Source organism: Rhincodon typus, chromosome 7, assembly GCF_021869965.1.
Source record: "Rhincodon typus isolate 14 chromosome 7, sRhiTyp1.1, whole genome shotgun sequence".
Classification (NCBI taxonomy): domain Eukaryota; kingdom Metazoa; phylum Chordata; class Chondrichthyes; order Orectolobiformes; family Rhincodontidae; genus Rhincodon; species Rhincodon typus.
Window position 1 is genome coordinate 66,941,261 of NC_063338.1, and position 24,922 is coordinate 66,966,182.

Sequence of the window (24,922 nt, forward strand, 5' to 3'; positions counted from 1 at the left end):
CTGGACGAAGGTGGGGAGTTCCTGGACCAGGGGGGAGAAAACAGAGTCAAGGTAAGCAGAGATAAGTTCAGTGGGGCAGGAGCAGGCCGGGTCGGCCGGTTTGTGGATTTTGGGAAGGAGACAGAAATGGGCAATGTGGGGTTGGGGAACGATGAAGTTGGAGGCTGTTGGTGGGAGGTCACCTGAGGTGATGAGGTTGTGAATGGTTTGAGAAGCTAGCTAAACAGGATAGTATCAAATTGAAAGAAAAGACATATAAATCCACAAAGGTGAGTGACAGATCAGAAAATTGGCCAAAATATAAAGTTCAGCAAAGAATGACGAAAGACTAATAAGAATTGAGTATGAGAGAAAACTAGCTGGATATATAAAAACAGAAAGTAAGAGTTTCTACAAGTATTTAAAAATGAAAGGAGTAATTAAACAGAGCATTGGTTCTCTAAAGATTGTCTGGAAACGTAATAATGAAAAACAAGGAAATGAAAGATTAATTAAACAGATATTTTGCCATCTGTCCTCACTGTATATGATACAAACAGCATCCCAGAAATAGTTATGAATGACAACGTAAAAGGAACACAAGAACTAGGAACAAAAGTAGGCAATTCAGCCCTTCAAACTTGGCAATGTAATATGATCATGGCTGATCTCAGCAAATAACTTAAAACAATTACATTCACAAGGATAAAGTGTTGAGAAAAGTATTAGGACTAAAATCTAGTCCTGGGTGCCCTGGCCTTGATGGACTTCATCCTAGGATGTTAAAAGAAGTAGCTGCTAATAGAATAAATTTACTGTTTTTCCTTTTTTAAATTCCCTAGCTTTTCATGACTTTGGACAATTGTAAACTTTACTCCTCTATTCAAGAAATAAGGGAGACAGACAGCAGAAAACTATAAACTGGTGAGCCTAAATGTCACAGGAAAATGCAGGAGATTTAGAAAATCTTAAAGCAGAATGGTTAGTGAAAGAAAAACTACATTTGATTATTTTAGTGGAGTTCTTTGAAAAAGTAACAAACAACATATTTAAAGGAGCAGGAATAGATTTGCTGTACTTAGAAGAGATTTGACAAGGTGCAACATCAAAGTTTACTATGCAAAGTAAAAGTTAGATGTAGGGGCAACTTACTTGTACAGATAGAGGATTGGTTGGCTAATAGGGAGCAGAGGATCAGAATAACTGGGTTGTTTTTAGGTTGGCAGAATGTGATGACTGCTGTGTCACAGGGAACAGTGTTGGGGCCTCAAATATTTACAATCAACTTGAATGACTTAGATGAAGGTGTGAGTATGTAGATATAGATAGGTCAAGTGAATGGGCAAAAATTGGGCTGATGAAGAATAACATGGGAAAATGTGAACTTCTCCACTGTGTCAAGAAGAATATAAAAGCCACATATTATTTAAATAAAAAGAGATTGCAGAGCTACAGATTGATCTGGTACTTCTCATACAGGTAAATAATTAGAAAGGCCAATGGATTGTTGCCAGTTATTGCAATGGGGATGGAATATAAAAGTAAGGATGCTTTGCTACAGTTATATAGACTGGCTAGCAAAGTTAGATCACATGGGGTACAGGAAGAACTAGCCATTTGGATACTGAACTGCCTAGGTAGTGGTGGAGGGTTGTTTATCAGACTGGAGGACGGTGACCAATGGTATGCCACAAGGATTGGTGCTGGGCCCACTGCTTTTTGTCATTTATATAGATGATTTGGATGTGAACACAGGAGGTCTGGTTAGTAAGTTTGCAAATGACACCAAAATTGGAAGTGTAGTGGACAGCAAAGAATGTTACGTCAGAGGACAACAGGATCTTGATCAGATGGACCAATGGGCTGAGGAGTGGCAGATGGAGTTTAATTTTGATAAATGTGAGGTGATGCATTTTGGAAAGACGAATCAGGGCAGGACTGATACATTTAATGGTAAGGTCCTGGGGAGTGCTGCTGAACAAAGAGACTGTAGGGTGCATGTTCATAGTTCCTTGAAAGCGGAGTCACAGGTAGATAGGATAGTGAAGAAGGCATTTGGTATGCTTGCCTTTATTGGTCAGCGTATTGAGTATGGGAGTTGGGAGGTCATGTTGCAGCTGTACAGGGCATTGGAATACTGTGTTCAATTCTGGTCTCCCTGCTATGTGGAACTTGAAAGGGTTCAGAAAAGATTTACAAGGATGTTGCCATGATTGGAAGGTTTCAGATATAGGGAGAGGCTGGAGAGGCTGAATAGGCCAGGGCTATTTTCTCTGGAGCGTCAGAGGCTGAGGGGTAACCTTATAGAGGTTTATAAAATCATGAGGGGCATGGATAAGGTGAATAGCCAAGGTCTTTTCCCTGGGATGGGGGAGTCTGAAACGAGAAGGCATAGGTTTAAGGTGAGAGGGGAAAGATTTAAAAGGGACCTGAGGGACAACTTTTTCATGCAGAGGGTGATGCATGTGTGGAATAAGCTGCCAGGGGAAGTAGTGGAGGCTGATACAATTACAACATTTAAAAGGCATCTGGATGGATACATGAATAGAAAGAGTTTAGAGGGATTAGGGCCAAATGCTGTTAGCGGGACTAGATTAATTCAGGATATCTGGTTGGCATGGTCTGAAGAAGGGTCTAGGCCCAAAACGTCAGCTTTCCTGCTCCTCTGATGCTGCTTGGTCTGCTGAGTTCATCCAGCTCTACACCTTGTTATCTAAGTTAAACTGAAGGGTCTGTTTCCATGCTGTACAGTTCTATGACTTTGTATAGAATGTTGGCAAGGCCTCATCTGAAGTATTGTGTGCTATTTTGCTCTTGTTATTTAAGGAAGGAAGAAAATATGTTAAAATTGGTTGAAAAAAAATTCAACCAGCTGATACCTAGGATGGGGGTGGGGGTGTTACTTAATGAGAGAAAGTTCATTTGGGATTGTATCCATTCATGCTCAGAAGACTGAGAGATGATCCAATTAGAACCTTTCATATATTGAGGAGACTGTCAGATGGATGCAGAAAGGATGTTTCCCTGAGTTAGTTTGAGAGAGAGGAACTAGGAGTCACGGTTTAAAAGTAAGGGGTCTCCCATTTAGAATCAAGATAAGGAGGAATTTTTTTTTCTCTGCAGGATATCATAAGCTCTGGGTCTCTCTTCTCACAGAGTGGTGGAGGCAAATTGAATATCTTTAAGGCAGAGGCATAGACCAACAAGGGAGTCAAAGATTATTGGAAGTAGGCAGAAATATGAATTTGAGGCCACAACTGTAACTGCCATCATCTTATTAATTGGCAGGGCGGTCTGAAGGGGCTGAGTGGCCTAATCCTGCTCCTAAGTCATATGCACATAAGTATGTTTTGAAATGAACAAAATTGCTTTTATTAGTAACAGGTATTCAAAAGGAATTAACATTAAAGCCTATGTCTAATATCAGAAATTTGAGAATGGATAACAGCAGCTATTGCTCTCACAGGTGTGATGAGCCACATATGCTAAACTTTTTATGATTCTATTGCCCATATATTTTCAGTCATCATGTTTACAGTTTGCACTGCATTGCTCCAGTGTACCATACCTTCCTGTTTCCCATGCTACTCCATGAATATTTTATTTCTAATTTAAATATTTTAATTGACCATACATCAGAAGATTATATTTGTGAAGTGTCAACACTCACCATCAGTTATCAGGGCTTTGCTTGTGAGGATTCTACCAAGCATAAACTTAACCACAGCCAGAATACTGCAGAGTACTCCACTAATGATTGAAACACTAAAAAGGAAATCATCCTAAAAACAAAGAATACATGTTTTAGTGCAAGATCCAACTGTGTTAATACATGACTTGTTTATATTTAGATATATTACAAGAATATCTTGGAGAATTCAGAGATTTTTTTAACAGCAAAACAAACTGATTTATTTGTATTTTAGAATGGTGTTATTATCCAGAAGGAAAAATGTAAACCATGTGGCAGCAATGAAATATGTTACTTCAATCTATATGTCATGGAGCCACAGAGATGTATAGCACGGAAACAAATCCTTTGGTTCAACTCATCCATGTTGACTGGATATCCTAAATTAATCTAATCCCATTTGCCAGCATTAGGCCCATATCCCTCTAAACCCTTCCTATTCATATACCCATCCAGATGCCTTTTAAATGTTGTTATTGTACCAGCCTCCACCACTTCCTCTGGCGGCTTGCTTCATACACGCACCACACTCTGCATGAAAAAGTTTCCCCTTAGGTCCCTTTTAGGTCTTTGCCCTCTCACCTTAAACCTATGCCCTCTAGTTTTGGACTCCCCACCCGGGCTAAAAGACCTTAGTTAGTCACCCTATCCATTCCCTCATGATTTTATAAACCTCTATAAGGCCACCCCTCAGCCTATTCAGCCTCTCCTTATAGCACGAACACTCCAACCCTGGCAACATTCTTGTCAACCTTTTCTGAACCCTTTCAAGTTTCACAACATCCTTCCTATAGCAGGGAGACCAGAGTTGCACACAGTATTCCATAAGAGGCCGAACCAATGTCCTGTAAAGCTGCAACATGACCTCCCAATTCCTATACTCAATGCACTGACCTAAAAAGGCAATTGTATCAAATGCCTTCTTCAATATCCTATCTACCTGTGACTCCACTTTCAAGGAACTATGAACCTGTACTCCAAGGTCTCTTTGTTTTGCAACACTCCTCAGGACCTTACCATTAGGTGTATAAGTCCTGTCCTGATTTGCCTTTCCAAAATGTAGCACCTCACATTTATCAAAATTAAACTCCATCTGCCACTCCTCGGCCCATTGGTCCATTTGATCAAGTTCCTGTTGTACTCTGAGATAACCTTCTTCGCTGTCCACTACGCCTCCAAGTTTGTTGTCATCTGCAAACTTACTAATCATACCTCCTATGTTCACATCCAAATCAGTTATATAAATGATAAAAAGCAGTGGGCCCAGCACCGATCCGTGTGGCAGACCGCTGGTCACAGTTCTCCAGACTGAGAAGCAACCCTCCAACACCACCCTCTATCCTCTATCTTCGAGGCAGTTCTTTATCCAAATGACAAGTTCTCCCAGTATTCCATGTGATCTAACCTTGCTAAGCACGTCTTTAACCTTTCGCTGTCATTGTTCTAACACTTTGAAACTGAGAGAAAAGCATGTTGAAAACGTATTTTTAAAACCTCAACATTCAATAAAACTCAAAATATCAAATATTTCTGAGTTCAATAAAGTAAGAAACAAAGATCAATCCAAGACAGAACTTTACAAGCTGAGAACTGGGACAATAGAAAATACTCACTGGAAATATACAAAAGCACCATGATGAGACTTACCAACAACCTTTTTCTGAGCTTTGAAGAGGTTATCTCAAGAAAGTAATAATTATCTAAATGGTCATCCAAGACTTCTAAGAGATAAGAAGTGCAATGAAGAAAATTTTAAAAGTACAAACAAAATGTCTTTTTGTCTTTTTGATTGAGGTACACAACATTAAAGGCCTTTCAGTATATTGTGTCCCTGCTGGCTCTTTGCAAGAGCAACTCAGCTGTTTCCACTCCACTACCTTTCCCCAGTGGCCCTGAGAACATTTCTCCTCAGACATTTTTTCAATTATCTTTTAAAAATGTACGATTGAATCTGCTGTACTCAGGTGATTTAGTACACAGCCTAAACACTAGGTGTAGAGAAAGGTTCTTCTACATGTCATGTTGGGTCTTTTGCCATCCACTTCCAATTGGTGCTGTCTGATTTTCAACATTCCAATGGAAACTGTGTCTACCTATTTGTCCAGATACTTCATGATTTTGAATATTGTCAATATATCTCCTTCAAACCTCTTCTTCCCCAAGGAGGCAAACAGGAATTTCTTCAATCTATCCATGTAACTGAAGCCCATCATCCCTGGAACCACTCTTGTGAATCTTTTCTATAACCTCCTTAAAGCCTTCACATCCTTCCTAAAGTGTAGTTCCAGTCATAATGCTCTCATCGAAGCCAAACTAGTGTGTTAGAAATCATCACTATAACTTACATGCTTTTGAATTCTATGCCTCTATTTCCAGTATTCCTTTTTAAACTTTTTCTCAATCTGCCACACAACCTTATATTTTTGGAGCAGATAAAAACCCAGGTCTGTTCTTGCACCCCTTTAGAATTGTATCCTCTACACTATTCGCTCTCTGACTCATTCTTCATACCAAAATACTCTCTGCATTAAATTTCATTTGCCACAGGTCCATCCATTCTACTTGTCATCATACTGTTGAAGTCTACTATCCTCCTCGCAGTTCACACTACTTCAAAGCTTCATGTCAACTTCAAATTTTGTAATTGTGCCTTGTATGCTTAAAATTACCTCATTATTACATATAGAGAAAAGCAGTGGTCCTGTGACCACTGGTAAATCCCCCTAAATAACTTCTTTGCATCAAGTAACAATCTTCATCACCATTCTCCAGTTCCTGTCAATCAGCCAGCCTTATTTCCATCTGCTGCTTTCTCTTTTATTCTATGGTCTTTAATTTTGCTGGAAAATCCATTTTATGAACACCTTAGGAAGTACATGGATATGATATTAACTGTATTAGCCTCATCAACCCTCTTTGTTACGACACCAAATAAAACAAGCTTGAGCTGGTTAAACATGATTTACTTTTAATCAATTCGTGCTGATCTCCCTTAGTTAATCCACAATAGTCAAGTGACTGTTAATTTTGCTTCAAATTATCATTTCTAAAAGTTTTCCCACCAATGAGGTTATACTGACTGCCCTGTAGTTGCTGGTTTATACTTCAAACCTTTCTTCAACAGAAGTGTAACATAGGCAATTCTCAGATCCTCTGGCACCACCTTCCCTCATATATCTAAGGAGGATTCAGAAGCTCATGGTCAATGCCTCTGCAATTTCCAGCCTGGCTTCACGCAATATCCTTGAAATTATCTCACCTCTCCTGGTGACTTATTAACTTGAATTACAGATAGCCTCTCCTCTCCACCATTTTTTAATCTCTCCAGTATTTCAACAATTAAAAGTACTCAGTTAGTACCTAATTAGAAAATTTTCAATTGGGCGTGCATAACAGCCAATGAATGCATATTTGTCATATTGGTGCAGTGGTTGTGTCGTGTCCCTACTTCTGAGCGAGAAGATTTGACTGTTAGAAGATCTGTCAGAAGACTTACACCAGTAGTACGTGTGAACAGGTTGATTTAAAATATTTTACTGTAGCATTTTATTCCTGCGCTGTACAGTTTTATTTTCTAATGCAATGTTAGCATCCCTCCCTCTGGGCCAGAAGGTCCAGTTACAAGATCAACAGTCATCGATGTAGTGGAGGAAGAAGTGGGAGATAGTGCCAGTGTAGCGCAACTTCCCCCCTTTCGTGGTTAAAAATGCTCTCGACTGCATCTGTTGCATTTCCCTCCCCCCAACAAAAACAAAGACAGAAACCCCCTCGTCCTCACGTATCACCCCACGAACCTCCGTGTCCAACAAATCTTTTTTCCACCACTTCCAATCTGACCCCACAACCAAAGATATATTTCCCTCCCCACCCCTATCTGCCTTCCGTGGGGACTGCTCTCTCCACAACTCCCTCATCTACTCCACACTCCCCACTAACCCCACCACCCCCGGCACCTTTCCCTGCAACCGCAGGAGGTGCGACACCTGCCCCTACACCTCCCCCCTCACCTCCATCCAAGGCACCAAAGAAACCTTCCATATCAGACAGAGGTTCAACTGCACATCATCAATGTGGTCTATTGCATCCGCTGTTCCCGATGTGGCCTCCTCTACATCGGTGAGACCAAGCGGAGGCTCGGAGACCACTTTGTAGAGCATCTGCGCTCTGTACACGACAAATGACAACACCTTCTGGTCACAAACAATTTCAGCTCCCCCTCCCACTCTCTGGGTGCCACGTCCATCCTGGGCCTCCTCCAGTGTCACAATGACACCACCCGCAAACTGGAGGAGCAGCACGTCATATTCCGCCTTGGGAGCCTACAGCCCAATGGCCTAAATATGGATTTCACCAGTTTCAAAATCTCCCCCCCCCCCCCCCCCCTGGCCCCCTCCCCTGGCCAACCCTCCCTCTCATCCCCACCTCCTTGATCTGACACAACCTATCCATCTTCTCTCCCACCTATCCGCTCCTCCCACCTCACTGACCAATCCCCACCAACCCCAACCTGCACTCACGTATCACTATCCCACCTACCTTCCCCAGCCCCAGCCCTCCTCTCTCTATTTATTTCTGAGGTCTGTCCCACCCCCCAGACCTCCCCACCCCCAATTCCTGAAGAAGGGTCCCGACCCGAAACGTCAACTTTCCTGCTCCAGTCATGGCAGATTACTGTTTTTCAGACTATGGAGTAATAGACCATGATATTTCCCCATGGTTCATTGCTAGAGCCAATATTCCTTCTAAATATTTTTTTCATCCACATGTGGAGTCAATTTTGTTCAGAACAAAATCAAGGCAATATATGGATACGCACACTAGTAAGAACAAAAGAACATATTTAAATTTTAAAATTTCCATAAGTAAGATAGGTGAAGATAGAATACCTTCCCCAGCTTATGTCAACATAACAAGTCCATAAATTACAAAATTTATTTGAATTAAATTTACCATGATGGTATTCAAACTCATGTCTTCTAGGTTTTAACTTCAATATCATAAGCACTGCACAACCAAATACGAGAGTGGCATTTCCCAACTTTATAGCTGGTATTTCTATTATTTGACAGAGAAAGGGAAATTCGCAGCAAGACTCAAAACAAGACAGGATCTTAATAACTTACTAATAATCTGCAATAAAAACAGAAAGTGCTGGAGAAACTCAGAAATCCTACCAATATTTTGTCAGCATCAGCAGAACGAGATATCGGGCTAATGCTTAGAGTCTGATATGGCTCTTTGTCAGCTGAAGAAGTCATATCAGACTCAAAGTGCCAACTCTGTTCCTCTCTCCGCAGATGTTAGCAGACCTGTATAATGATTCAGTAACTTTTCACAATTACCCCTGCATCCCAGTTCGCCATCTGCATCCAACCATAGAGTAGCAGGCTCAAATGTATCACACCTACCTCTATACTTCTCCTTCATTTACTCTCAAAGGGCACCCTTCATGCACTGCTCAGTACAATCAATGAATTAAACTTGACATTTTGCTACTCACAACTCCATTATCAGCAGCATACTTTCCCCAAAGGAATTCTTCTAAACAACTTCAAAATACCATAGAATGGAAATGAAGCAAGATGAAATACTTGAGTAATCCATTACGTAAATGGCAAGGGACCCTCTGCCTCATCAGTTTAAAAACATGCAATAGCAGTCTAACCCAGTCATGAGTGCAAATGAAACTGCTGTGTACAGCAAAGGCACAATGATCTCCCGAATATTAAATATTATGACATAATTCACATCAAAATGAATTAAGCATTTCTTGTCACATGCTCCTTAAAATATGCAGACCTAACAATTTAACAGTTCTGTTACACAGCAGGAAAGCAGTCGCTGAAGGGTTGCATGCCATGGGTATGTGCCTATTTTGCACCAGGACAGCATCATCCACCATAAACAATACAGCTACAATATGTTGTGGGCCTTTGTGGTATACTTGAGATTGGCATTAAGCCAATTTCATTTGAAAATTGGGGACCTAATGGCCTTTTCAGGACCATTTGACAGATTGGTTTATGAACGTTGCAGCACAATGGGGCATGTTTCAACTAGTCAGTTTCTTGATGCACACAGCAAAATTCCACGATCCATAAACTGACCTCTGAAGACTCATACCCAAAAACTACACAAAGTTTTTTTTTAACCTATCTTATCGCAGATCGATACAAAACTTGAGTGATCCATCTCAAAACAGTAGGTTGCTGTTGGCCAATGTTCAAGCAATCCTGACTGCCTCCCACCTAGATTTTCCTGAAACTAGATGATTGTGCTGCCCCTCTGTGTAAGGAAGCTGCTTATGGGGCTGTACATTATGCCCACAGCCAATGGGCAATTCCTTAATGAGGTCAGAGACTGATTTACAGTGATTGTGCTGCCACCCTCATTAGCTGTGAGCTGCATGCACTCTATCCAGATCACACCCTAATTTGGCTGAGTTCCCGAATTTCTAGTTCCTAATTCCTCCCAACCCAAATAACATGACAAACCCAATTTTCATTCCCATGTTGGATGGGCAGAATCAAGAGGATTCCTGGCTTCGGGAACTTGACCTTTAAAAAAAGTGCACCGCATTTTGGCCTGCAGTTGTGAGCCGGATTGGGAATCGGGCTGGGTGACCTGGCAAGAACTGAGGAGGCTGCCAGTTTATAAGGCAATCCTGGCAGAAAAACAAAATAAAATTAAATAGAAAACATTTCTCCAGCCTCAGATTCCATGGCTAATCCACCTAGCCTGCACATCCCTGGATGCTGTGGGAAATTTCACATGACCAATCCACCTAACCTGCACATCTTCAGACTGTGGGAGGAAACTTGCACAGGCACAGGGAGAATGTGCAAACTCCACACAGACAATTGCCTGAGGGTGGAATTGAACCCAGGTCTCTGGTGCTGTGAGGCAGCTGTGCTAACCACTGAGTCACTGTGCTGGCCCCTATGTTTTAAATTTAGAATCTCCAAACACCATACATACCCAGAAAGCCAAGAATTATTTAATATAAAAGAGAGAATTTAGTTTGTGGGAAAGAGAACACATTGTTATTGTTTAAAATGTTTACAGACAATACACTAAAATAAATCATTTGTAGTACAGTACACAAAAGATGTCATAAAACCATGTCAGGTTGACAGCAGCAGGTGAAGTCTCATCAGAAAAATGTAAGAGAACACAAGATATCCCATTCACTTCGACTCAGTCCCTCACAATCAGGTACCAAATAATCCATTCTATTCCTCCATGGCCTCTCAAGCCCCTTATGCTATCCTATGTTCCCGTCCTACATCCCACAACATCTGCATTTTCACACTCCTTCTTATGCCCCTCTATCCATACTCCATAGCCCCTCAAAGCTCCGACACCAACTTAGTGCCTATTGCATTCATCCATTCCCCCCTCACCTGCCATGGCAACACACCTGGTATGTATAAGTACTCATGCAAACAGAAAAGTTAAAGTTCTGTGACTATCTTTTTATACTACAGACAACACTCTATTAGAAAAAAATGTCTCATTCATAAAAACATATTTTGACAGGTGTTGACTGCTTTGATACTTCTTGACAATTTTCACATTTCTTGACAATGCTTGACACTTTTTGACAGGTCAACGCTTCGTGATAAGCTCCTGACACTTCTTGATATACAGACAGTTCCAAGGGGGTTAATGCACACAATCTTCTCCATAGTTAACAATCCCAAAGGGCACCTGACAATCCCTCTCTCACAAAAGAGCCCTGACCTCATCCCAAAGTGTCCTGGGAGCCTATCCATAGAGATACCTCAGCTCTCCAAGCTGCCTATCCAAAAGAAATACACTGAGAGCTTACCTGCTCCTACGAGTCTAATCTCCACTCTCCAGATTCCAGACACCAGGAAGCACAAAATCTAATTCAAGTTGAAGCAGTGAAGCAACTAAATGTCGAGCTGACTCTGTGAATGTGCATGCATGGACCACAACCTGTCCTAGTAATGACCACATGAAAATGACAAATGCCAAGTTCAGAAGCAGTCTTACAATTTCCAGTGTCTTCTGGCAATTTTATCAAGGCAAAAAAGGTCTTCAACATTGTGAAAATCTGGGCCTATATCTCTTTGTCTCATATTATGAGATAGCCAGGATTGTCAGCTCCATTTATCGTGTCTATACCCTTACTCACAGCCGGTCATGTTCACCCACCACTCCTACGCTTGTGAACCTATATGACACACTGTGTTATCCTTGATTTTAGTGTTAAGTTTTAGTGTTCAGTTGTTTGAAAATTCCAGCAAGATTTTTACCTTCCACATCTTTTACCTCCTCCATTGCCACAAACCTCAACCAGCATCTCAAACCCAAAGAGTAAACATTTAATTGGATTCTAATTAATTCCAGTAGTGAGTCATTGAGGGAGATTTTTGAATTGGTAAATTTAACCTTTTGTCCTTACTTTTTCTTGCCCATATCTGTTCTGCCTTTATAAACTTTCTTTCCCATTCTTTACTTCTATGTACCTGAATTAATATTGAAATTACCCACTCTTATTCACCCCTTTTCTCAGTTCTTCCACTGTTTATTGGTCTTTAAATTTCACTGGTGAAGGGCTCACACTGTTGCTTCCATTATTCAGCAAGTCCCAGATGGCCTGTTTTTCTTGTCACATCTTTATCTTCTCGGTTGCAGGAAGAGTGAATTGATAAAAACATATCGAGCTGATGAAAGTTTAACCATCCAGATATGCCACAAGATTGCCTGCCCCAACAACTTCTAGCCCAAGATATTTACTTCCATCATTTGAATAACTTACAGGTACTAATCTAATATCGAGATAGGATTTTGAATTTTGTTTCAAACACTAAGCAAATACATGGAAACATTTCTGCAACAGACTGAGCAGACTGGGATTATATGCTTTGGAATTTTAAAGAGTGAGGAGGTATCTTACAGAAACATAAAGTTACGAAGGGAATAGATAACTTGGAAGCAGGGAGGATGTTTCCACTGGCAGATAAAACTAGAACAAGAGGGCATAGCCTCAAAATAAAGGGGAGCAGATTTAGGAGTGAAGTGAGGAGGAATTTCTTCCCTGCCCAGTGAAGTATTTGAGGCTACGTCATTGGATGTTTTTAAAGGTAAAATAGATAATTTTTTGAACAGTAAAGGAATTAAGGGTTATGGTGAGAGGGTGGGTAAGTGGGGCTGAGACCACAAAAAGATCAGCCATGATCTTACTGAATGGCAAAGCAGGCTTGGAGGGCCTACTCCTGCTCCTGGTTCTTATGTTCTTATGTAATCCACACTGATGCAACTCTATTCTAGCCTGAAAAAAGGGTTTTAGTGCAAGTCATAATGGATGTTACTTTCTCATAGTATACTATTAGGTTCAACTGACAAATAGATCAAGATCAGCAGCTTCAGAAGCTGAAACATGAATGTTAGATAAACCTGGGATTACCGTCTGGTCCCAAGGCTGAAGCACTAATGCATTATGATAGTAGATGCTGCTAACAGCTAATTAAATATTAATACAGTGACAAACTAAGATGGTTTAAAGGCACTGAATTACAAAAATAGACCATAATTTCTACATTTTTAAAAAACAGAATGTAAGCTTCTAACTTTTTAACCACTGTTTTAACCCCAAAGAAGGGAAGCTGACGATCCAATACCAAGAGCTCAATACTGCAGAAGCACTACAGTAGAATAAAAAGTCTGGGGGTAAAATTAATCAATGAAATCAGGGAAGCAAAGAGAGAACACAAAGTATTGGCAAGTAGGGTGGTTTATAAATACATTAAAGAAAGAGTAATGAACATTAAAAATTGTAAAGATATACCTAGTGTGGAGGGAGAAGACAGGAGCATGAATCTTAAAAAGAATAGTTTATGTCAATCAATATTACAAAAGAGAGAGAAGATGCAGACATTGCAATTATGGAAGAGTGTGAAATATTGGATGGATAAAATATTAAGGTTCCAGCAGCTTTGAAAATGGGTAAGTCATGTGACCCAGATGAAAAACAACCCCATGTTGCTCAGAGAAACAAACGGGCAAATAATGGTGGCTTTGATCATCAGTTTCTAATCCTTTCTAGCTACAGGCATGGCATGAGACAACTGAGGGGCTGCTAATGTTGTGGCAATATCTAAAAAGAAAGCAAGGCATAGACTGAATAATTACAAGCTGGTCTGCCTAATTGTCAGCAAATTGTTGGAAAAAAAATCTTAGTGACAGCATTCTTTTCACTTTGAAAGGTGCTGATTAACAAAAAAACAATGAACATGACTCGTTAAGGCAAGGTAATTTCTGACTATTATTGATGTTTGAAGAGCTAACAAGGAGTGTCAAAGAGTGTTGTGTGCTTGATGTAATCAACATAAATTTTAGAAAAGCTTTTGACAAGGTCTGACATGACACACTGGAAAAGTAGCAAGTTAAATCCAAAAACTGCCTCAGATACAGAAAACAAAATGTAACAGTAAACATGTATTTTTTGAGACTGGAAGATTGTTTCGAAAAGGGCTTCTTAGGGCTCCAGACTAGGTTCATAGTCTTCATGTTATATATCGATTAGTTAAACTTAACTGTAGGAATGATGATTAAGAAGTTTGCAATTGATAGTGAGGAAGAAAGCTATGAATTGCAGGAAGGCATGAATAGACGGGCCAAGTGGCCAGAAAATAGCAAATGAAATTCAATCTGGAGAAAAGTGAAGTGATGTGTTTGGTGAAAGTGACCAAACAAAAGAAATACACAATAAATCATAGATTTCTAACTAATATTGGCTAACAGTATAGGTCATACTGTTATATATAGCTAACTAGTATAGGATAACCTTGGAGTTCATGTCCACAGATCACTGAAAATGATAGGACAGGTAGATAAGTTGGCTAAGAATATATATGGGATAATTTCAATTGTTATCTCAAGCATACAAATATAAGAGGAGGCAGGTTATCGAGGTATGAAACATTAGTTAGGCACAACTAATACAGTTTTGACTCTATTATGGGTAGGATGTGACTGCATTCAAATAGGTGCACAGCAGGCTGCAAAGACTTGAGAATTTTAGCTTTGAGGAGAGATTGGAAAGGCTGGGGACAGTTAACTTTAAACCAATGAACTGAAGGGAAGATAATAATTGGAGTTTATGAAATGATGCAGGGCCTGAATCAAATGAACAGTAAAGACCTATTCCTCGTAACAAAGAGTTTGATATTGAAGGGGGGAACATAGAATTCATGTAGAAGAATCAAGGGGAGGTGAGAAACATTTTACACCTAGAATTCACTGCCTGAAAGTTTAGAAAATGCTCATTACACTCATTACACTTAAAAAATACTTGGGATATGTTTTGAAATGCTATAATCTCTAACACTATGGTATGAGAGTTAGAGAGTGAGATGGCTGGATGGCTTTCTGTCAACACAGCACATTACATCAAATCCATCCTCCTTCATTGTCATATTCATTTCTGAATTGTTCTTCAGATAAAGAATGCCTGCATGAATACCCTCAAATACTGCTGAAACAAAACATACTGACAGTTTGATATATATGCTGAGTTGTTGAAATAAATCAGTCTGTAATTAATAAAAGGACCTGAATAACTGGTGTGAATTGTGTCACTAATTGCCTAGACTAATCCTAATAATTATATTTTGCCAAAAGTAGATCAGTAAAATCTTATCCCCAGAAAGTAGAAGCTCCATTTTCAAGTTTAATTCACAATATTGAAGTTCTGTACATGCCATAAACTCTTCCCAATAGCTTTTAGCCAAAAAGCACTACTGCCTCATTTCAGTTACTCAAGAGCACACTGTTGATGCTGACTGTAACTGCAGGGATGGAAAATTAGTCCATGTCAATACTGGGACAGGAGGGTCAGATTTGTGACTGCCATGATTGCAGCTGAAAAGAAAGCATCAGATCAAGGAGAAAAGATGGTTCCCACGAGCATCCAAATTAAGAGCAAAGCTAGACATTCAGCCGCTTGAACCTGCTCTGCCATTCAATAAGATTATGATTAATCTATTTCATCTTGAATTCCATATTCCTATCTATATCCAATAATCTTTGATTCCTTTGCCTAACAAGAATATATCGACCTCTGCCTTAAAAATATTCAATGACCCCCACCTCTACTGCCTGCTGAGGCAGAGGGTAACAATGTTGTCCAAGCTTCAGACAAAAATATTCTCCTCATCTCTGTTCTAAAGGGATGGCCCCTAATTTTATATCAGTGCTCCCTGGTTCTGGAGTCACCCACCTTGTCAGGAACCATCTTACATATTTCAATTGATTCACTCCTCAGTCCTCTCAACCCCAGTGGAAACAAGTCCAACGTATTTAACCTGTCTTCATAAAACAGCCCTGTGACTCCAAGAGCAGGTCAGAGGCTAGGAATCCTGCAGTGAGTAACTCATCTCCTGACTCGCCAAAGCCTGCCCATCATCTTCAAGGCACAAGTCAGGATTGTGATGGGATACTCCCCACTTGCCTGGATGGGTGTAGTTCCAACTCAAGAAGCTTGAGACCTTCCAGGCCAAAGCAGCCCACTTGACTGGCACCATATCCATTCCCTTCTGCACTGATTCTCAGTGCCAGCAATGTGTACCTTCTACAAGTTGCACTGCAGAAGTTCACTCAGCTCTTTAGACAGCACCTTCCAAACCCACACCTCTCCCATTTAGAAGGACAAAGGCAGCAGATACATGGGAAACCTACCACCTGCCACCTGCCACCTACCACCCCTCCAAGCTACTCATTATCCCGAATTGGAAATATATTGGCATTCTTTCAGTGTCACTGGGCCAAAACCTTAGAACACCTTCCCTAATGGTATTGTGGCTCCCCCTTCACCAAATGAACTAAAGCAGTTCAAGAAGGCAGCTCAACAATCACTTTCAAAAAAGGCATGTAGGAATAGTCAATAAATTCTGGACAAACCAGCAATGCTCATGTTTGGGAGAGATGTTAAAGAAGAGTCTTGAGTTCTGTGTTTAGCAGCACATTTCCATCTTTATTAAGAGTTCTTTACCATGCAACATGAGACAGGCCAGAGACCACTCTGAATCTGGCTTTCATGTGGGGCCCAGTTGCCCTCTTAAATACAGCTCACATCGGAGGAGAGGTCAGTGGCACTGTAGCTTCCCCAGCTGTGTACAGTATTCCAATGCAGTTCACGTTACAATAATTACATGCAATACTAATGCCATTGTCCCCCTAATCTACACATCCAATCCCATGAAACACCCAATCAATGATGGACACCCCTATGGGCAGCCCGAGGTTCCCTATGATCTCATGATGTTTACCACACAACATTATCATCAGGCCTTGGGATCTTACAACGTACCCCATTAAATTTACATTAATTGACAATGGTTATGCTGCTTCTCATCTCTAAGGACTGCTCAAATTCTGTTATTCATTGTATCCATTGATATCCTTATCGAATTCTGTTACTTATATTTCCTACTTTCCTAATCACAGGAGATACAAAAAGATGCTAATTCTTACTAATTTCTATAAAATTCATAATATCAGTTCTAACATAAATTTAGTTATATATAAAGTTATATGCTTACACCTAATATTAGAATTCTTTTGCCAATGAATTGTGAGCAACTTCTGTCCCACCTCTCCTAGAAAGGTTAGGTAAACACTGCCCCTTTATCTTGCATCTACAACTAGAACTCATTCTAGTCACATGCTGTCTTCTAATATGAAATTTACTGAGCCTGCACTAAATATTTCTACACTAACTCTTTTATTTAATAAGACAACATCTGCTCTATTAATAATACTGAAACTCAATTATTTTCACAGCTCAGTGAACTTGTCTGAACTTTTGTCACTGTTATTGGGGATTCGTTCTTTGTTTTTTAATTCTTGCTAAGCTACAAACTTTGGGCTGTCTGTTCCCAGACGTCTCTTATCAGACTGCGTCTTAGAGACATCTGTAGCTGTGGTTTGTACAAAACTGCCTGTATATTAATTTGCAAGATTCTTTGTTCTGCCTAGACTCTGTAACTTTGGATTGATCTGCTGCTCAAAGGTATCATTGTCCTGCCTAATGGTCTCACTTTAATACTGAACCAAGCAAGCTAATTCTGTTACTCCAGCTAAAAATCTTCTCTACCATTTTATGCCAACTGAAAATCCATGGGCCGCCATTTTGTGCCATCTTTGTCCATGGGCTATCCCAACATCTTACAAATAATATTGTACACATCTGCTTGCTCCAGGTATCAATCTAGTAAATCTCCTCTTAACCTTACACCCTTTCTTAAATAAGGAGACCAAAACTGCACACAATATTCAAGATGTGGTCTTATCAATTTCCTATATAAAAGTAGTTGCCTTACTTTTATGGTCAATTCCTCTTATAATGTAGGATAGCATTCCATTAGCCTTCTTAATCACTTGGCTGTACCTGCATATTAACCTTTAATGACCTTCGTGCTTGAACACCTAAATCTCTTTGTGCCTTGAAATTTGCAGTCATTCTTTATTTAGGTAGTTTTTTTTATTCTGACTTCCAAATCAAACAACTACACATTTTCCCAGATTATATTCCATCTGCCAGATTTTTACCCATTAACTCAACCTATATATATCCCGCTGCATCCTCCTACATCCTCTTCAGAACCTACCTTTCAACCTATCTTTGTGTCATCTATAAAAGTTTTTGATTTGATTTATTATTGTCACATGCACCTAAGTACAGTGAAAAGTTTTGTTTTGCGTGCAGTACAGGCAGATCATAAAATATAAAGACACAAAGATCACAGTGTGATTGAACAGAGCGAGGAATACAAAGTTACAGCCGCAAAGAAAATGTACAAAAAGTAAGATCAAAGTTAGATTTGAAATTTGGAGGTCCATTCAGAAGTCTAATAACAGCAGGGAAGAAGCTATTCTTGAACATCGTTATCATGCCTTCCCAGTCACTGATATGGATTGTGAAAAGCTGACGCCCAGCACAGATCCTTGTAAGACTCCATTCATCACATCCTTATAATCAGAAAAAGACCCACTTATATATACTTCATTGTTTTCTGTCAGTCAACCAATTATCCATGCTAATCTGTTACCCACCACATCACGAACTCCTGCATTATGCCTTTTATGTGGCCTACTGACAAATACCTTCTAGAAATCCTGTCACACTACATCTACAGGCTATCCTTCATCCACAGTGCAAGTTACTCCTTCAAAGAACTCCAACAAATTAGTTAAGCAAGATTTCCCTTTCGCAGAATTTGTACATATAACACTACATTCTGTATTCTATTCTATAATTCTGATGAACTTATGTAAGATATGATTTGTCTGGTTACCACACAAGACAATACTTTTCACTGTATCTCAGTACATGTGACAACAATAAATCAAATCAAATCAAAACAAAAAAAATTAAAACCCAGCCTCTACAGCCCTCTGTAGTAAAGAACTTCACAGATTCTTGACCCTCCAAGGGAAGAAATTCTTTGTCCTCTGTGCCGTAATTGGGCAACTTCTTATTCTGATATTATTGTACAGAACCAAATCTGCAGCATTATCTGCTTGTTCAGTAAAAGACTACATTTTCAAGAAAAGTAAAAAGAAAACATGATCTGTCAAGCCAGAAGCAACATGCCAATAATTCAAAATCCAAATTCTAAATTATATATACTAAATTATATAAAAATCACACACCTTATATCACATTGTTAACTGAAAAGTGTACATGCACGTTCCAGTAGCAGCACCAGACATGCCTGTAAATGAGGGGTCAAGCTACTGAAGCTATCACACAGGACTACCTGCATGTCAGGAAGCAGAAGCAGCATGCAATAGCCAGGGCTAAGAGATCCCCTATTAGATTTAAGGTCTGCAGTCCTGCCACATCAAATTATGAATGCTTGTGGCCAATTAAACAATGAACTGGAGGAGGAGTGTTCACAGATATCCTCATCCACGATGACAAGGGAGCCCAGCACATCTTGGAAAAGATAAAATTGAAATATTAGGAAATGTCAAGTGTATACCTCAGGGTATTGCATAAGCCCAATCATCCTCTATTTTTTTAACAATGACCTTCCCTTGACCATAAGATCAGAACTGGAGATCATTTAATTGGATTATAGGTTATCCCTTCACTTGTTATTCAGCTGTTGACACTTTAGTCACACCATCTAACACTTTGGATCACCTGCAGGAATTTATTATTCGGCACTCCACTCACACCAATTTTATGGTCTTTTGATCTGTCTGCCCTTGATCTCTCTCTGCCCATAAATTGTGTTCTGTGCGCTACTCTCTCACTTCACCTGACAAAGGGGCTACGCTCCGAAAGCTTGAGATTTCAAATAAACCTGTTGGACTATAACCCAATAGTGTGTCATCTCTGACAATATTCCCCATTTGCAACTTCTCGTACACTTAGATAGTGCACCATACACAAGGCACACTGTGGCAATCCACTAAAGATCCTCCAATAACAGTTTCCAAACCCTTGAGCTCTATCTAGAAAGAGGAGGGCACATGATGTATGAAAATCCTTGCACCTCAAGGTTGTGTCCAAGCCACACACCATCCTGACTTTGAAGTTAGTTCACAGTTCCTTCAGTGTCACTGGGTCAAAACTCTGAAACTCCCTTGTACTGCACCATGTGTGTCTGAAAGGCAACTGGGGATGGGTAATAAATGCTGACCCAACCAGCAACACCCACATCCCATGAATGAATTTTTAAAAATGTCAATGCGGTCCTCAAGCCTGATGGGCATAGGTGCTCTTTATGAAATGGAGAAAGATTGTACCAAATAGTAGAAATTGAAAATTCTTGAGATTTGGGAGATTACTTTTAGGGAATTGATCGTACAATTGATTGCAACTGATCTCTGAACCTTTTAAAAGATGGAATAAAGTCTGTATCCCTGAACCCTTTAAAAGATGGAATAAAGTCTGTAAAAGTTAAGTTGGACATGATCTGTTGAAAGAGAAGATTTAATGGACCTGAATGTTTTCTCTCTGTTCCTTATTTTTAAACTGAAAATACACAATAATTTATGTACGTGTGCTGTGCCTGCGTGAAACATATTGGTGAGACAGATACCATGTCAAACATGTCCCGAAGCAATAATGTTTATACTATGTGTGATTATGCTAAATATACTGTACAATTTTTTAAAAATTTGAACCATGTGCAATACATGTTTTTTGAATTATAATCTCATTAAAAATATTATGACGTTACCAACACAGTGACCATTTAGTTTATTAGAAACTGAACTAAAAAGAAAAACTTTGTCTTTGTCATACCAGTCTACAGCATATTTATGGAACTGCTTTAAACTAATTGAACTGTGGGAATCTTCTGCACTAATTAGAATGTGCTGACGTCAACTACATTTCAACTCATGAGAATATAGTTGATGTCTCAATTAACAATTATTCATCCCCCATGTATCATAGAATCATACAGCATGGAAACAGACCCTTTGGTCCAACTAGTCTATGCTGACCATGTTTCCAAACTAAACTAGTCCCACTTGCCTTCATTTGGCCCATATTCATCCAAACCTTTTCTATTCATATAATTATTCAAATGTCTTTTAAATGTTGTAACTGTACCTGCATCCATCACTTCCTCTGGCAGTTCATTTCGTACATGAACCAGTCTCTGTTGTCCCGCATGTCCTTTTTAAAACTTTCTCCTCTCACCTTAAAAATATGCCCCCTGGTTTTGAACTGCTTCATCCTGGGAAAAAGACTCTTGCTAATCGCTTATCTATGCTGCTCGTGATTTTATAAACCTCTATAAGTCCACCCCTGAACCTCTTATGGTCCAGTGGAACAAGTCCCAGCCTATCCAGTCTATTTTTATAACTCAAACCCTTCATTTCTGGCAATGTCCTGGTGAATCTTTTCCAAACCCTCTTCAATTTTATCCTTCCTATAGCAGGGCGACCAGGACGGCACACATTACTTCAGAACAGGCCTCACCAATGTCCTGTACTCCTCAACATGGCATCCCAATTCTAATACTCAGAAGTCTGAGCAATGAAGGCAAGCATGTTGAATGCCTTCTTAACCACCCTGTCTACCTGTGATGCTAATTTCAAAGAATTATGCTCTTGAACCCCGAGGTCTCTCTGTTCTACAACACTACCCGAGGCCCTACCGTTGACTGTATAAGTCCTACCCTTGCTTGTTTTACCAAAATGCAATACCTCGCATTTATCCAAAATTAAACTCCATTTGCCACTCCTCAGCCCACTGACCCATTGAGATTTGGGAGTGTGGTCCTGGTATTCTCAAAGGAACTCATTGAGCTTTTGTTACTGTCTAGGAAATCTGAAATAAAGCTAAATCATCAAAGTTTACACACAGTTTGCAAAGACCTCTGACAAAAATAACAGTTGTAAAATTCCTGGGAGCTGCTTTGGAAGTACAGCAGAAACTCCATTTTCACGTGTATGAATTGTAGTGCATTAGGCAAAGTCATGTTAGTGGAATATTCTGGCAAGAGGAATTTACTGGAGAATTTTCTGGCCAGTGTTGCTGCTCAACTTTTTACCCCAATTCCAGTAATAATTTTCAAACGTCATTACTTGTTGACCACCTAAGTTAGATGTAGCTGTTCACCAATTTTCTGGTTCTCCTCAAAGTCCACAGAAATTAAAGTAAAATTCTCTTACCACTTCGGGAAGCAGCTTCGTAGCAAGGTCATGAATAGCTTTACCATAAATGCAGAGGGTTGAAACAAGAAATATAACACCCAAGATGGCGCAAGCTCTGTGAAAAAGAAATGAATGAAAATTGATAAAGCATCTTGAAATAACTTTAAGGACTGTTGCTCCAATGGCATTTGTTTAGAATACAATATCATAAATTCATGGTTTACAGTGTATAAGGTATAGTATATACAATAGATTGGAGCAGTGTGTGATCTGTTCTGAACAACTGGGGTTACTGATTCTGGGTCTGATTCTAGATAACAGATTGATGTGTCGCCCTATGCTTTCTTTTAGAAATTGCAGCATGGAAATTAGTTAATCAGCCTAACCTGTCCTTGCTAGATTCATCCTCCATATATGTGGTTGTAACTAATCATAAGCATCTTTCCATTTTATTTTGTTCCAATTTCCTTCAACAATGCATGTAACTGATTCTCAAATGTTAACATCTAGTCAATCTGTACTACAGTTGAGCATTCCATGCAACTTCACAGACCTTAGTAACAGTTTAAAAAAATTATCTGCTCTTAGTCATAACCTACTTACACTTTATCTTAATTCCATGTATCCTTGTTCTAGTTCACTCAATCATTTGAAATGTCCAACATCTATCTACACAGTTCAATCCCTTGATAATTTTCAACACATTTATCAAATATCCTGTAATTTCCTTTGTTCTAATAAAAAGGTTTCCAAGTCTTTCATGGAAGACATATCAGTGAAAAGAAAAATAGAGCTGGAGTCACCCTGACGGTCACAAAGCATCAATGGAAAGAAATTGACATCTTAGACATGGGTCTTTGAGGAAGGCTACATAACTAAAATCTACTATCTATTCTTTCCACAGGTGCCCCTTTTGGGTGCACGGTCCTTCACCACCCATTCCTTTTCTTCTGCTCAATTTGCAATTCAGCATCTGAACAAGGCAATTGATACAGATTTTACATAGTCCACTCCATTTTTTGCTCAGTGCATAGGAAACATGTTGGGACTGAGTATTACCAGGTATGAGCAGGTGTTGCCAGGGTGCATTGAAAAGTGGTGTGGCTGGGTTTAGCGGAAGAAGCTGCTGGTGCAAGTGAGAGCATTTGCAAGTCACAGCCATAGAAATCTATAGCACAGGAAAAGACCCTTCAGTGCATTACATTGGTAAAAAAAAGAGTAACTATTCTAATCCCATTTTCCAGCACTTAGCCCATGGCTTTGGATGGCTTGGCATCACAAGTGTACATTTGAATACTCCTTAAATACAATGAGGGTTTCTGCTTCCACCATCCTTCCAGGTGGTGAGTTTCAGATTTCTACCACTCTAAAAGTGTACTTTATAAATGAACATTATTTGTTACTGTATTCAATGCCTCCCATTCTTTTCACTTTAAACTTCAATCCTATTTGTTCCCTGTACTCTTTCCTAATCACCCATCCACCTATCCTTGCTAAACTAAACTAGCTCAGTTGCTCAAACTCTCAAATTTGTGTTTAAATCCCTGTATAGCCTCAGTGTTCATCCTCATAGATATATTTCTCAGAGACTCCCATTCAGAGAGAAGCCTGCAGTCAAGGCTTTGATGATCTTTGAGGACTCCATAATTGCACCAGGAGTTTACTGTCCCTCATTGGCACAGTGCACTGGGGAAGAGGCCACTCCTCCAGTGAGGAGAAAAAGAGGAGACAGAAGAGGACAGCTGCACCTTGCTATCCAGGTGAGGGAACATGCTTACACCAGAGAGGCACCCAAAAGTAGGCAACAATATCAAACAACAGTGTACAGCTACAAATGACATACCTGTTCACATCAGGGTGTCAGTGCCTGCAAAGTCTGCACTTCTCCAGAGAGTCACATCACTTTGTGAAAGATAGTAGGAACTGCAGATGCTGGAGAAGCTGAGATAACAAGGTGCAGAGCTGGATGAACACAGATGGAGAGGAGACAGACAGGTCAAAGAGGCGGGGATGGAGCCAGTAAAAGGGGAGTGTAGGTGGGGAGATAGGGAGGAGATAGGTCAGTCCAGGGATGACAGACAGATCAAGGGGGTGGGATGAGGTTCGTAGGTCGGAGTTGGGGGTGGAGCTTGAGGTGGGAGGAGGGGATAGGTGGGAGGAAGGACAGGTTAGGGAGGTGGGGACAAGCTGGGCTGGTTTTGGGATGCGGCTGGGGGAGAGGAGATTTTGAAGCTTGAGATCTTGAAGCTTGTGAAGTCCACATTGATACCATTGGGCTGCCGGGTTCCCATGCGAAATATGAGATGCTGTTCCTGCAACCTTCGGGTAGCATCTTTGTGGCACTGCAGGAGGCCCAGGATGGACATGTCGTCTAAGGAATGGGAGGGGGAGTTGAAATGGTTCGTGACTGGGAGGTGCAGTCGTTTGTTGCAAACCAAGTGTAGGTGCTCCGCAAAGCAGTCCCCAAGCCTCTGCTTGGTTTCTCCGATGTAGAGGAGGCCACAACGGGAACAGCGGATGCAGTATACCACATTAGCAGATGTGCAGGTGAACATCTGTTTGATGTGGAAGGTCTTCTTGGGGCCTGGGATGGGGGTGAGG

The 24,922-nt window shown here is 40.2% G+C and overlaps 1 protein-coding gene across 1 annotated transcript in view; it reads right to left on the minus strand.

Moving 5' to 3' along the window:
* Window positions 1-24,922, minus strand: part of tmem163a (transmembrane protein 163a) — a 98,689-nt gene that overhangs the window by 20,254 nt on the left and 53,513 nt on the right. The window contains exons 2-3 of the mRNA XM_048599238.1: window positions 22,340-22,436; window positions 3,650-3,761 (exon numbers count right to left, since the gene is read on the minus strand). Coding sequence (XP_048455195.1) covers window positions 3,650-3,761; window positions 22,340-22,436 — 209 coding nt within the window. The remainder of the gene's footprint in view (window positions 1-3,649; window positions 3,762-22,339; window positions 22,437-24,922) is intronic.